The sequence below is a fragment of the Ptychodera flava genome, chromosome 20 (genome assembly GCF_041260155.1).
Source record: "Ptychodera flava strain L36383 chromosome 20, AS_Pfla_20210202, whole genome shotgun sequence".
In the NCBI taxonomy this organism is placed as follows: Eukaryota; Metazoa; Hemichordata; class Enteropneusta; family Ptychoderidae; genus Ptychodera; species Ptychodera flava.
The window spans coordinates 7,022,497-7,037,652 of NC_091947.1; the positions used below are offsets into that span (position 1 = coordinate 7,022,497).

Consider the following 15,156-nt stretch of genomic DNA (forward strand, 5'->3'; position numbering starts at 1 on the left):
AGTAGTCCTGGATGAAATTCTTCTTTGTCAACTAAAAGTTTCTTGTGAGACACGTTATTAAATAGACATCAAATCAGGTCCAATAATCGTTATCATTCAAGGTAATATGAAATACACCACGTCCAAGGAACATATAGATGATGCCAAAGGCAATGGGGCCATCTTGAACCACGGAATAGTGGTGGTACCAGGTGTCCGGAATGGGTAAGCGTATCATGCCAGCTAGCCGCACCCGTCAAGATTGACCCAAAGCGACAAATTCATTGTTATTTGGTGAATTCACCAAATTACGTTTGTGAGTCAAAATTTGGTATGCTGTCACTCATCATTTGAGAAACAGACAGGTCATATTTTGATACAACATCTCCGTATCTACCGTAAAACTTCTTAAATGCTTTCACTAATCTACTTTCTGAGAATCCTTGCCCTCACTAACTTTTGAGCTAATAGGCTGTTTCTAACTCGAAAGTCTTCATATGAATGGCATGCTCTACTGTATCTAAGGAGTTGTGAAATATACACACCATAAGCTGGAGATGATGGTATATTGCTCGACAAAAAGGGAAAGTTTATGATTTCAAAATTGAAATCGTCTCTTTTGTCATACAGCTTAGTATATAGTGTATTATTTCTAATTTCAAACAATACGTCTAGGTATGATGCCGAGTCCACACTTTCAGTTGTTTCTTTTATTTCTAAATCACCTGGGTAGATGTGGTGTAGATAATTGAATATACCAGGATTTAAACTGATGAGATCATCAATATATCTGTGGATGTTGTTAAATCGCTTGGCAATCCTTTTACACCCAGATTTCTGAAGTGATTGCATGAACTCTGCTTCATACGAATACAAAAATAAGTCTGCAAGTAGTGGGGCGCAGTTTGTGCCCATGGAATGCCTATGGTTTGCCTGAATTTCATGCCAGCAAACTTGATAAATATGTTGTCAATTAGGAAATATAGCATTTGAATCACCTCAACATCACTGTATTTGAGTTTGGCATCGCTGTTGTTGGTGAAATAGCCTAAATTGCGCTTGATGGCAATGTATTCATACCTACGACTACCATTCTTGTAAAAGAAGGCTTTCTTCACGAGAGATGATAGCCTGTCTTTAAGTTTGTTTGTTTTGTTTGTAAATATCGCACAGAATACCTAAAAAACGTAATACCATAAGTTTAAACCCTATGATGCAAGTATCACCGGACACTTTGACAAGTTTTTGTTTTCAAAGTGCTTTCATGTAAGATTTTTCCGACAAATTGAAAATACTTAAATTTTGCACATAGAAAATACAAATATGACCATATGTTCCGCCATTTTTCGCCTTGCAGTACAACGATGTGCTGCACCATGGTGTATGGTGATGTAAGTTTGTTGTTACGGACGTAATCGTTGCGACGCCTAATTGCAGCTATCATTAACGCTGAATATGACAGAATCCTCTCAGGCCTTGGAACAGTATCACGTGATTCGAATAGAACATACACTCGATCTATGACTATGAAGTACTATATTGCCAGAAGAACATTATTATGACACACCACACAAACGGAAGGAATGATGGAAAACTCTGATTAGGAATAACGACAAAAGCAAAATTATAATTTTCAAGTTATTTTTGCTTTTAATATGATTTCAAAAAACATTGACGATTCGACTTTCATGACGTACATGAAAATTTGTCCAAGTAAATTATTGCATTGGAGTTACGTGTACCATACATACCGGGCCTGAAATAAAGCAACAGATAATTAATATCTTCATCAAAGTCCACATCAAACGTTAGTTTCTCTTGATATTCTTATGAATAATTAAACTAAAAAGTTCGCTTTCCAATTACAACGTCATAATTGTCATACAGTGTATGTGAATAACGATGTTTATAGAATTACAGACTTCAACTCATATTTTGTGATCGGGAAAGGTTAAGGACAGATTAAACAGCAATGCAAAGTGTAATGCTGTTTGAAGTTGCCCCGTAATAGTTATTGTTCATAATTGAGGGAGAGATTTTAGTCTAGTCGGAAGGTAGGGTTCCCATGCACCCCATTGATGTATTTTTTTAACCTACATTTTTGTAATCCTTAAGGTCTATATTTAATGAATTTTGATGTTCCCAAAATCAAATCGTGTCCCATGGGGTTCATTTGGCGCCATCTTTACCGCCATCTTGGCCGCCATCTTGGATTTCAACGATGGGGTAGGGGTCACGTATCTACCGCTCGACGGAAACAGAAACAATAAAATACTATAAACGTTACATTTTTAGAAAGCCAAGATCATGGCCTTTTCATTGATATATAACTTAATAGGGATTAATTAATATTGGAACGTCGATTAGACTTTATATCGGCAATTGGCCGTAAATCGTAAAATTTGCTAATTTCACACCCAATAATTAAGTTCCCGTTCCTCCAAACAATTTTTCATGAGGTATTTATATATTTTTTGAAAGAACTCAGTGCAATAAACAAGAAAAACAAGATTAAAAGTATGTGTCTTGAGATTTAGTGGGTGCATGAGCTTGTTTTCTTATTACGCGGTATGCCACATATCCGTGTGTAACATAAGGGGTAGGGTAATGTTTCCCTTTCTGTTTCGAATCATGAATGATGAAACCATAAAAATGTTACATTTTTTTGAAAGTGCTGCATCAGACCTTTCTAAAAATATATAGATTTATGGGGAAAAGTTGCATATTCAAAAGTTACAAAGCTTAAACCTTTCGGTTTGTGTCGATTTTAAGTGATTTTTAAGAACGAAATTACAACATATGGGGTAGGGGTAATGTTTCCCTTTCTGCCTCAAACCATGAATTACGAAACCATATAAATGTTATACTGTTTTGAAAGCTCTGAAATGGGCCTTTCCAAACATGTATAGTTTTATTGGGAAAAGTCCATATTTTAAACTTACAAAGCTTATGCCTTTCAGTTTGTGTAAATTTTAAGTGATTTTTGAAAGGACGAAATTACAACATATGGGGTAGGGTAATGTTTCCCTTTCTGCCTCGAACCATGAATTATGAAACCATATAAATGTTATACTGTTTGAAAGCTCTGAAATGGGCCTTTCAAAACATGTATAGTCTTATTGGGAAAAGTCCATATTTGAAAGTAACAAAGCTTAAACCTTTCAGTTTGTGTCAATTTTAAGTCATTTTTTCAACAAAATTTTAATATAAGGGATAGGGGTAATGTTTCCCGTTCTGCCTTGAACCATGAATTATGAAACCATATAAATGTTATACTGTTTGAAAGCTCTGAAATGGGCCTTTCCAAACATGTATAGTCTTATTGGGAAAAGTCCATATTTGAAAGTTACAAAGCTTAAACCTTTCAGTTTGTGTCAATTTTAAGTCATTTTTAAGAACGAAATTACAACATATGGGGTAGGGGTAATGTTTCCCTTTCTGCCTCGAATTATGAATTATGAAACCATATAAATGTTATACTGTTTGAAAGCTCTGAAATAGGCCTTTCCAAACATGTATAGTTTTATGGGGAAAAGTCCATATTTTAAAGTTACAAAGCTTATGCCTTTTAGTTTGTGTCAATTTTAAGTGATTTTTTAAACAAAATTATAATATAAGGGGTAGGGGTAATGTTTCCCGTTCTGCCTTGTACCATGAATTATGAAACCATATAAATGTTATACTGTTTGAAAGCTCTGAAATGGGCCTTTCTAAACATGTATAGTTTCATTGGGGAAAGTTGCATATTTGAAAGTTACAAAGCTTAAGCCTTTCAGTTTGTGTCAATTTTAAGTGATTTTTTGAACAATATGCACAAAACAGTTAGTCCGTTGGCCAGGTATCGAAATCATCCCCTCTAAGGCATTTTACCCACTACGATTTTCTGTTAGCTAGTATTCTCAGCTGTCATAATCTGCTTATTTTCCATTTAACTGATGGTGTGTGAGAGTGTAACGACTTGTTTGTGAAGGGCTGTCACGCCCTCGGTAGTAAAATAGGAATGGGTTAGGGGTAACATATGTACCGCTAGTCGGAAACAAAAACAAAAAAAACCCATAAACAATACATTCTTAGAAAGCCTAGATAATCCCCTTACCATTGGTATACAACTAAATGGGGATAAATCGATATTCAAACATCGATTAGATTTTATATCGGACATGAAATGTAAATTTTTAAATTTGCTTAATTTCAAAATCAATAATTAAGTTCATGTTCCTCCAAACAATTTTACAAGGTATTTATATATCAGTTGAAAGAACTTAATGCAATAGAGAAGTAATAAACATTAAAAGAGTGTATCTTCTTGAGACTTATGGGTGCGTCGATTGTTTACCTAATATATGGTATGCCGTACATCCCTCTATAATATACATTTAAGGGATAGGGGTATGGCTAATATTTCCTCTCCTACAAAACGCAGCGAATAAGGAAGCCACATAAATATCATATCTCTGAAACACTAACGCAGCTGTTTTTCCAACAAGATATGGCTTGATGGGGTAAACTCAAAAATTATGCAGTGACAATGCCTAAACTCAAAAGTTTGTGTTACTTTACTGACATTTACTTGTTAAAAGGAACATAGAAAAATACTCTATAGGCATTAAATAGCACTAAAAAGCTAAAATGGAGGTTAATAAAAGACGTTTTACTCATTTCAATGACTCAAATTAGGGAAAGAAAGTTAACAGCTATAATATGTCAAAATTATATATTCCAAACCCACAAACACTAAATTGGATGTCATAGTCGTCATGCAAAGTTGATATGACAGCAGCAACAATCAATCCCTTTTCTTTAATTGTATCGCAAGAGATATGTAAGCAATAAAGCACCACTTTGAAAGGATACCACACGGTTTCGACCGGTAAACAACATATACGCACGAACTTCAGTCGTGTGTATAAGGAGTGAAATGGTCAAAACCGAGCTCGAGTGGTATACCCAACTTATAGGGGTTGTTTATCGCTATATTATATCAGTATATTGAAACTTGTGATGAAAATACAAACAATGTGAAAGAAACCCACTTTGGAGATAGGAATGGCAAACTTTACAGTATATCGTAAATACATGCACAGTCACGTGACCGTCTGGGCAAATCAGAGCTCACTATTAATAGTGTTACTTTTAATACCACACGGGAACACGAGAGAATCTTTTATCGCTGAAAACCAATCACCATTAATCCACAATATAGCTTCTCCATAATAAGATAATATGGATCGACAACACTTTACCTTCCTTACCAGAAAACAAGAGATCATAACCAATTTTTCGAAATTATTTTACAACGCAATACACTATATACTCCAATGAGGATTACATTTTCGACTGGGTACTAAAATTCAATAGCAAAGTAATTCTGGAACTAAAACCCGAAAAGCCAAATGTCACAGAACGCATTCAAATTACGCAACTAAATAGTAAACAGAAGGCGAACAAACACTCTCTACACCAAGCAATAAGAAGGCGAGACAAACATCAGAAATTGACTAAAAAGGCTTATATTCCCATTGACACCTCAATGTTTAAAATGCCTTGTGAGTGAATCTATCATTAGTTTCTTATCATGGATGACATTTAACCCAAAGTTAGACCATGACGTCTTTGAAGCAAAGACCCTACAAACGGACGTTTTAGGGTCAATGCTTGAAGATACCACTCCCACCAGCATGATCAAATCAGAGAGACTAGATTGATCTAACTTTCGAGCTAGATCAGCCACCAGCAGCTGAGAAAAAATAAGTCAACATAATCATCAGAGTCAAGCGAGCTAGACAACGGCTTCACACATTATACACCACAGAGAGGACATTCTTACACAATTCACAAAAAGCGTTCAAAAGCTTCGTTAAAGGCATTGTTCGCGATCCCAGGGACGGGCATGGCTGGTTGCGTGGCAAATGCAAAATGTTAGGCATGCTGAATCAAGGTGTAATCAAGTAATAGCTTATTTATAGATTGGGAAAATCCTAATCCTGATAGTAATGATGGAATATAAACCTTGTGAAAAGTTGAGAAAATTTGCCACTTCTTTGATTTGTATGTTTTACATTCCACGTTGTACTAGCCTGTACTGTACATGAACAGTCAATACATCCGGCAAGTATTCCGTGCTGTTCTTTTATAGTTAGGTCCCCGCAATCCGAGATAAGTCTTTCTATAGTGTGAACCATTCTCTTCGATTACTGTATCTACTCCAATAAATTCCCATTGAACTCATTTGTATGATTACAGGGAAGCCTAAGCCTATCTCTTACAATATAAGATTTGAGATATTTGACAGCAATATGTATGCCATTTTCATATTTTTCATAGGCCTAAATAACACAAAGAAGAAAGTCATACTCAATGTTTTATCCAATTAAAAGTCAAATTTTCACCGAAACAAGTAGAGGTGGCAGTCTGTAAGCCAAACGAGAATTAATATTAGCAAAGATGGACATTAATTAAGCCTTTCCAATTTCCGATCCCAGTTACTCATACAACGGGGTATAAGCGAAAGCCAAGAGTATCGAATGTGTTGAAACCTAAGTGGCCCCTATTTAGTACCACGTAGCCCACAGGTACACCTTAAAGAATACTTACCAGGCCAAATACCGAGTGTTGAATTCCTTCAAAAGTGGCAACACCTGGAAAGACACTGCGGCAACCAATATATCACCCTGATCTCTAAATATTTACCTCTATACCCAATAAAGCACCGGGACTCAAGACAGTTGTACATCACAAACTTAAGAGAGCAATCAAGACACTCGCTACACAGAACGCAGGATGGAAGGCTGCAAAGACGATTCTTCAAATAGGCAAAAAAGAGGCTAAAAACAACACAAACATTCACAGCAACGACGACAGGTCGGGTTTTCTTCCTATACTACGGTACAAAAACAAACCAAAGGGTCTTTCAAAGGCCACCGCACTTCCCTTAAAGCCCGGCTCGAAATGGACTGGGATCATGATTAGTGCCAAGTTTGGTTGGGCGTTTTGGGGCATGGCTCTGCATAATGAGTCTGTTGGTAACGGTTGCGATCGTTCGCATTATCTGCGGATCTGTTTGCTCTCAGATCACGCTCAGGCTCGGACTAATATAGATACGTACAGCCTTCGTTTCAAGGTTCGTTTCAGTCATGCCATGGTAAATACTCGAAATAAAAAAGAAAGGAAAACTATCAACTTAATCAAACAAGAGTTTGCTTGAATGAATTTACCGAAGTTTCAGGCCATATCAACGTTCGTTATGTGAATGATTCAGCTGCTGACCGCTATGTACATACGGAATATTGGCGCCATCTAAAGTCGAATAATTATCAAAAAAGTAAAAAGCTTATATCTGGGCTTTCTAAGAATGTATTGTTTATGGTACTTTTTTGTTTTTGTTTCCGACTAGCGGTAAATATGTTACCCCTAACCCATTCCTATTTTACTACCGAGGGCGTGACAGCCCTTCACAAACAAGTCGTTACACTCTCACACACCATCAGTTAAATGGGAAATAAGCAGATTATGACAGCTGAGAATACTAGCTAACAGAAAATCATAGTGGGTAAAATGCCTAAGAGGGGACGATTTCGATACCTGGCCAACGGACTAACTGTTTTGTGCATATTGTTCAAAAAATCACTTAAAATTGACACAACTGAAAGGCTTAAGCTTTGTAACTTTCAAATATGGACTTTTCCCAATAAAACTATACATGTTTGGAAAGGCCCATTTCAGAGCTTTCAAACAGTATAACATTTATATGGTTTCATAATTCATGGTTCAAGGCAGAACGGGAAACATTACCCCTACCCCTTGTATTAAAATTTTGTTGAAAAAAATCACTTAAAATTGACACAAACTGAAATGTTTAAGCTTTGTTACTTTCAAATATGGACTTTTCCAATAAACTATACATGTTTTGAAAGGCCCATTTCAGAGCTTTCAAACAGTATAACATTTATATGGTTTCACAATTCATGGTTCGAGGCAGAACGGGAAACATACCCCTACCACATATGTTGTAATTTCGTCCTTTCAAAAATCACTTAAAATTTACACAAACTGAAAGGCATAAGCTTTGTAACTTTAAAATATGGACTTTTCCCAATAAAACTATACATGTTTGGAAAGGCCCATTTCAGAGCTTTCAAACAGTATAACATTTATATGGTTTCGTAATTCATGGTTTGAGGCAGAAAGGGAAACATTACCCCTACCCCATATGTTGTAATTTCGTTCTTAAAAAATCACTTAAAATCGACACAAACCGAAAGGTTTAAGCTTTGTAACTTTTGAATATGCAACTTTTCCCCATAAATCTATATATTTTTAGAAAGGTCTGATGCAGCACTTTCAAAAAAATGTAACATTTTTATGGTTTCATCATTCATGATTCGAAACAGAAAGGGAAACATTACCCCTACCCCTTATGTTACACACGGATATGTGGCATACCGCGTAATAAGAAAACAAGCTCATGCACCCACTAAATCTCAAGACACATACTTTTAATCTTGTTTTTCTTGTTTATTGCACTGAGTTCTTTCAAAAAATATATAAATACCTTATGAAAAATTGTTTGGAGGAACGGGAACTTAATTATTGGGTGTGAAATTTAGCAAATTTTACGATTTACGGCCAATTGCCGATATAAAGTCTCATCGACGTTCGAATATTAATTAATCCCTATTAAGTTATATATCAATGAAAAGGCCATGATCTTGGCTTTCTAAAAATGTAACGTTTATAGTATTTTATTGTTTCTGTTTCCGTCGAGCGGTAGATACGTGACCCCTACCCCATCGTTGAAATCCAAGATGGTGGCCAAGATGGCGGTAAAGATGGCGCCAAATGAACCCCATGGGACACGATTTGATTTTGGGAACATCAAAATTCATTAAATATAGACCTTAAGGATTACAAAAATGTAGGTTAAAAAAATACATCCATGGGGTGCATGGAACCCTACCTTCCGACCCGACTATTTAGACTTCTAAACTTTACCTTTTTGAGAATCGTTTATGTAAATTTCTTTTCACAGATGTATCCATACGCAGTGTTACAGTTCTGATCATACCACTGGCCATTGCTGTACCTATGTAGTACTGCGCAGTCGTTAGTATTGCTACTGCTCGTGGACGGTCGTCCTTGCGCCCAATTGAAAAATGTCACCTGAAAAGGAATAGCTGGTCGGTTAAGTTTAACTGAAGATCGAACTTGTTTAAATTCGGCTAAATTTCATATTCTTGATTTGCCTAACAGACAAGGAATGAGTGATATCAATTTATCTTTTACCTTCAAATGCATATCGATTGCAAACTAATGTCTGTCTGAAAATAAGGTCATGAACACTAATATCCTGCATGTATATCAGTATAAGAACATACTGACAGAGTGTTTACCGAATCTTGAAGCTGACTAACTAAGCAATCGAAATCCAATATTTATTTTTGAAATATTCAAATTTATGCTACCCTGGGTTTACCAATGGAAGCAAAGTGATGTAAGAAATGTTGTACGTTCCAAGCGAGTCAATATGTTTTTTTTTCCTTTAGGTATATCAAACAACAGTTTTCATTGCACTGCTAATGTAAACTGGTCATACAAGGCGAAACAAAATGTTTAAAAAACAGTAAACGAGAATGCCGTTTAAACTGTTACATACCTGTGAGCCATCGTCCCATCTCCAGTATCCCTCAGTTGTGATGTCATTGAAACCGATCCACATGTATCCTTCAAGTCTGGCAATCTCTGAAAAAAGGACATGTTTATTTCAATTATTACTCAAAATTTAACTCTTAACAGTAATACTGTCCGAAGAAGGCCAAGGTCCAAATTTAGAGAGATAAAATTATGTCGTTTTTATTATCGCTTGGAGATGTATGAAGATGTCTTGGCGAGATTAAACAGAAAGCACATTATTGTACTTGGGCCTCAGCCCAAGTACATTTGTTTTCATTCCGTGGAAAAAACTCTGTAAGGTATAACCATTTCTGACTGAGCCCAGGGAGGGCAAAATGTCTTGGCTTCATCTTTCTTGGCATAATAATTGGCGTAATGATGTTAACTGAATGGAAGTGCTGCTCTCAGCCAGTCTTGAATAAGTGAGATGTGAATATTAATGCTTCTCTTTCTGAGTTTTTGCCACAAAATCTTCTGAATATAATCAAAATGTGCATCGAAATGCAACAATTAATGCACCCTCCGTTTCCTAGGCGATGGCACGACCCTTGCTACACCCACTGGACGAGCCAAAGTGGGAGGGGTAATTTTAGTTTGGTCGAACAAGAGGGCTCGAGACCAGAATTTAACATTTAAACTTGAAACATGTTTAATCGCTGACAAGATGTGGACTAGTGTTAATCAAAGTAAAAGTGTGAGAAGGAAAGGTTTTATATCCCGGACACAATGAAAAACATTACGACTGGAAACTGTACCCCCAGTTGAGAATAGTAATGCCCATAGCGATGGAGAACACTTATCCTTGAGCTGAGAAAACAAGACCTTCATTTCGAAATAGAGCTGCAGATTCGAGAAGCTCGTTCAAAATAGCTAGGTACACCCCATAAAGGGGTGGTTTCGAGTTTTGAGGGCAAATTTCGCCTCCTTCATATAGAAATCGTACGTTTGTTTTTCCAGGAGAACACACCATTTGACACAAAATTTGCATGTAAAGGGGTCGCCAGTAAGCACATGGTCAAATCTGACATAGAAACAATATGAAATGTTGGGTAAAGCCAGTCCAAAATAAACTGATTTGAACTTTTGTGTTTTGTACTTTATACCACTGCAGTAACATTACCTTTTTTGACAACACCACACAATGTAATACGTTTTGAGACTGAATACTCCGACGTATTCTGTGTCTCCTTTGCTAAAAAATACGGTATGCCAATTACCATGTAAGGAGATGATGACGTCAAGACAGATTTGTAGTGCGTTTGGTCCTGGATGGTACACGAAGTTTTGTCAATGTAGCTTGTGTATTTATTTCCTAAATGGGAGAGATTAGGGTCGATCTAAACAAAGGCCGAAGAATGTTATGATGCTCTAAGCGAGCTGAACTCTAACGCGAATGGTTGGATAATTTGGAGGATGTCTAGAATGATTTCGTCTCATTAAGATTATTTGGCGGTCAGTATTGAATTTCAACTGCGTCACAAGTTTGCGAAATGAGTATTCTGTCGAACGGTCAACGAACGATATTTTAGAAATCTGGAGACATGGCCCATCGCATTTTTAGCTCACGTGTGTAAACACGTGGGCTATTGTCATAGCAATGTCTGTCCGTCTGTCCGTGTGTGTGTGTGTGTGTGTGTGTGTGTGTGTGTGTGTGTGTGTGTGTCTGTCTGTCTGTCTGTCTGTCTGCTGTTTACACGATAACTCAAAACGCCTGAACAGATTCAAGTCAGATTTGGTACACAGGTACAATGTGCTACTTGCAAGAACTGATTAGATTGTGTTTAGTGTGGCTTGCATATTAATGAAGTTATGCAATATCGTTTTTTTCCATACAATGGTTTCCCTATGGAGACGGTAATGACAGTGTAGACATATATCAAGAAGTACTGCTCAAAATTCAATTCTTGTAAATAACCGTCGATGTCGGCAACTCTCTCGCTAGCCCTGCGTACGATGCTGTGTGTTAGCTGTAGCACATAGCATCGTACGCAGGGCTAGGGGTCAACATGGGTCACAGCCGTGTTGCCTCAAAACTTATTTTTCTGTCTGCACTCAAAACTCAAAAATGTCGGATATGAACCTGAAGAATCGATGCAATTTTGTCAAACTTCGGCGAATTTCAGCCTATAGACAAAATTTCATCCAGGTAAGGTAAATTTACTGAAATTTGATCGACAAATAATCCTGAGCTTGAACGTGACAGCTCGCCTTCTCCGGGAAGTCAAGCATCCAGCTGCCCAATACACAGTTGCCCATATTGCCAGGTTTATGAGATTGTTTTCAAGCGACGGCGGCAGACCGTACGGGGCTCTGGATATGAACCTACCGCCGGTGTAGCTGTAATAACTGTTGCGTTGTTTTTAGTGCCCACGGACGAAGTCCTGGGGGAGTTATCAGTCTGTCCGTCCGTCCGTTCACTCAGATATCTCAGACATGCCCTGGTCAATTTCTTTCAAACTTTGCACAAGAATAGTACCCAACCCCATACAGATGCACGTCGATTTGTTTCACAATGCGATCGAATTTGGCCGTGTTAGAGGACTTTTTAGTTTACACCTCCATAGACTCCCATGTATAAGGCAGTTCTCCATAGACTCCCATGTATAAGGCCAAGAAAAATAAAAATTTAGTTTCTCATCGTATTCATATTGCCTAAAGGATGCAGTGACACAGTTTTTTGTCCCCACGGATAAAGTCCAGGGGGCTTATAGATCGGGTCATATCCGTCCGTGAGTCCATCAGTGAGTCCATCGGTTCACGCAGATATCTCAGACATTTTGACAAAATATCATGTGACCTTGGTGACCTTTGACCTCAAATATACATTATTGTCCATAACTCAGTAACCACAAGTGCTAAACCTTTCATATTTGGTATGATGGGACACCTTATGACGCCACATATTGTACTGCATTAATTATGCGCATATACTGATTTTGAGTGAGCCAATAGAGCTAGAGGTCTGATTTTTGGTATATAGGGATAAGTTAACAATATATTTTTTTTGACAAAACGTCACGTGACCTCAATGACCTTTGACCTCAAATATACATATTTGTCCACAACTCAGTAACCACAAGTGCTACACCCTTCATATTTGGTATGATAGGACACCTTATGACACCACATATTGTACCTCATTAATTATGCGCATATCTAATTTTGAGCGAGCCAATAGAGCTATAGGTCTGATTTTTGGTATATAGGAATAACTTAGCAATACAATTATTTTGACAAAATGTCACGTGACCTCAATGACCTTTGACCTCAAATATATATATTTGTCCGCAACTCAGTAACCACAAGTGCTACACCCTTCATATTTGGTATGATGGGACACCTTATGACACCACATATTGTACCTCATTAATTATGCGCATATCTAATTTTGAGCAAGCCAATAGAGCTGGATGTCCGATTTTTGGTATATAGGGATAACTATAGGGTAGAAATCTAAATATGCTCATCTAAATATTAGACATCTACCATCGAGAACAAAAGAAATTTGCTGTAATTTGAATATTTAAGGAGTTTAAGCAATTTCCACTATAAATAAAGAACCCCTGCCTCAAACTCAACAAAAGTTGCCAGACATATTTTGCCGTTGTCATGCCATTGCTTCGTTTAATAACCAGTTAATCAAATACCTAATTGACAGGAGGAAATTCAAGACCATATTTGAATAGTAGTATATATTGTCCTCAAAATTACTCTATCACGGCCCAAGTACTCATTGCCTTCAGCAATACTGCCTTGTTTCGATTAATTTCATTTTCGATTGCAATAAAGGTTTGCATAGTGTGAGTTAGGTACATATTGACCATGAGAGTACCATATCAAATAATATGCCCCTTTCAATCGTAAACAAAACCACGGAATGTCTCACTATTTCCAAGCCGTCTTATTTTACAAATTCCGTGTCAAATAGTTTCGTAAAAAGACAAAATATTCATCGAGTATACTACACTTATATACCTGTATGATTTTGCGAAGTGTTTATTTTCCTCGGTCCACTAAATCTCACAGGTTCGCATAATTTTTACATACATAGACGTTTGCTAACGTAATGCTGGTAATAGAGGTATGCCTGAGAATCACCAATTTGGTAGTATTGCATCTCTGCTTTGTCCTTGCGCAACTCTAGGTGACCTCTCACCTCTAATGAAAGCATCCTCAAATTGTCGTTGATAGTAACCCGTTTGGCGCCTTTCAAAGCACACTTCTGTTTGGCCGATGACCAGGAGTAGTGTTGACCCGAGTACACAAAGTAACAACTTTTACCGGGAACACATCGCCAACCGTGTGCTGTTCAGCGAAGGAAAACCAATGAATATGAAACACAATGTACAAAAAATTAAACAGCTTACGGCACACTAGTCCGAGAACTAATGCTGAAGTTAACATCGTGTCCATTTTTTGATATTATCCCTCGCACAATAGAATTTTCGGGAAGCCTCCCTTTCGCAACAAAATTGTCATGAGTTGTTAGTGTTTGTGATAATGGCCAACATACAGTTAACAAAATAGGTAGACAGAAATCTTTTTAGTTGTTGATATAACTTGATGATTACTTGTTGCAGGGAAATAACTCATAAGACGTTAGTAAGAACCAGTGCAGAAGATCGACTGTACAAACAAACTGAGAAGAGATATTATAACTTACGATTGTACGCTGACAAACTAACGCTGACTGTTAATCTATCCGATTTCGCTGCTTCAACATTGGCTGTGGCAGCATCAAGACATACTAGGAACAGCAAGAAGACAACACAGGTAGATTGTATTTCCACATCATGTCTTCGAGTTAGATGTGCTCGCAACACTAGTTCAGGCTTTAATCACTTGCCTTCTATGACTTTCAACCACGTAGACAAGGGGAACCAAGGAAAAAAGTATTTGTACGCTTGGCTGCTTCAGAAAAATCGCAAGTTTACATAACTGTGAGAAAAATATTTGAAAATGAAAATAAAAAATATATGGCGCTACCTTGTTGAATTAACAGCAGGTATTTTGAGCTTTCCATGCTCTGTTGTTTAAATTATAATGTATTTTTAACTTTAAACCGACCTATCCCACTGATTTCGACGAAGGACACAAGCAAGCAATTCACAGTTGTTAACTTTCCTCTTGGATACCGTACTCAAAATTTAATATGTCTAGTGTTGCGTGTTACCCCCACGTCGTTAAGACAACATCAGCGGTTCTCTAAACGCGTTCTACCTGATGTAAATCCCATTTTTTACAAAGAAACGTGCGTGTACCAATCGAGCGTCAAAAATGAATCGTTTGGCTCCTATTGCGAACATGGATGTGGGCTGGAGATAAACAGTCAGACCCACAGACAGACAGACGAACAGACATACAGGGACAGACGAATAGACAAATAGGGACAGACAAAGTTAGATCATTTTGATAGACATGTATGAGACAGCCGTTTTGCCCTCCTAAAGTCCTGTCGATTTCGCCACTACTAGATGTACATCATTGTATAACATTCTACTTTTTAGT

At 37.3% G+C, this 15,156-nt stretch overlaps 1 protein-coding gene across 1 annotated transcript in view; it reads right to left on the reverse strand.

The window, feature by feature from the left end:
• Positions 1 to 8,974: 8,974 nt before the first annotated feature.
• Positions 8,975 to 15,156, reverse strand: part of LOC139119889 (perlucin-like protein) — a 47,243-nt gene continuing 41,061 nt past the window's right edge. The window contains exons 3-4 of the mRNA XM_070683826.1: positions 9,632 to 9,717; positions 8,975 to 9,138 (exon numbers count right to left, since the gene is read on the reverse strand). Of these exons, the coding sequence (XP_070539927.1) occupies positions 8,986 to 9,138; positions 9,632 to 9,717 (239 nt within the window). The 3' untranslated portion in view covers positions 8,975 to 8,985. The remainder of the gene's footprint in view (positions 9,139 to 9,631; positions 9,718 to 15,156) is intronic.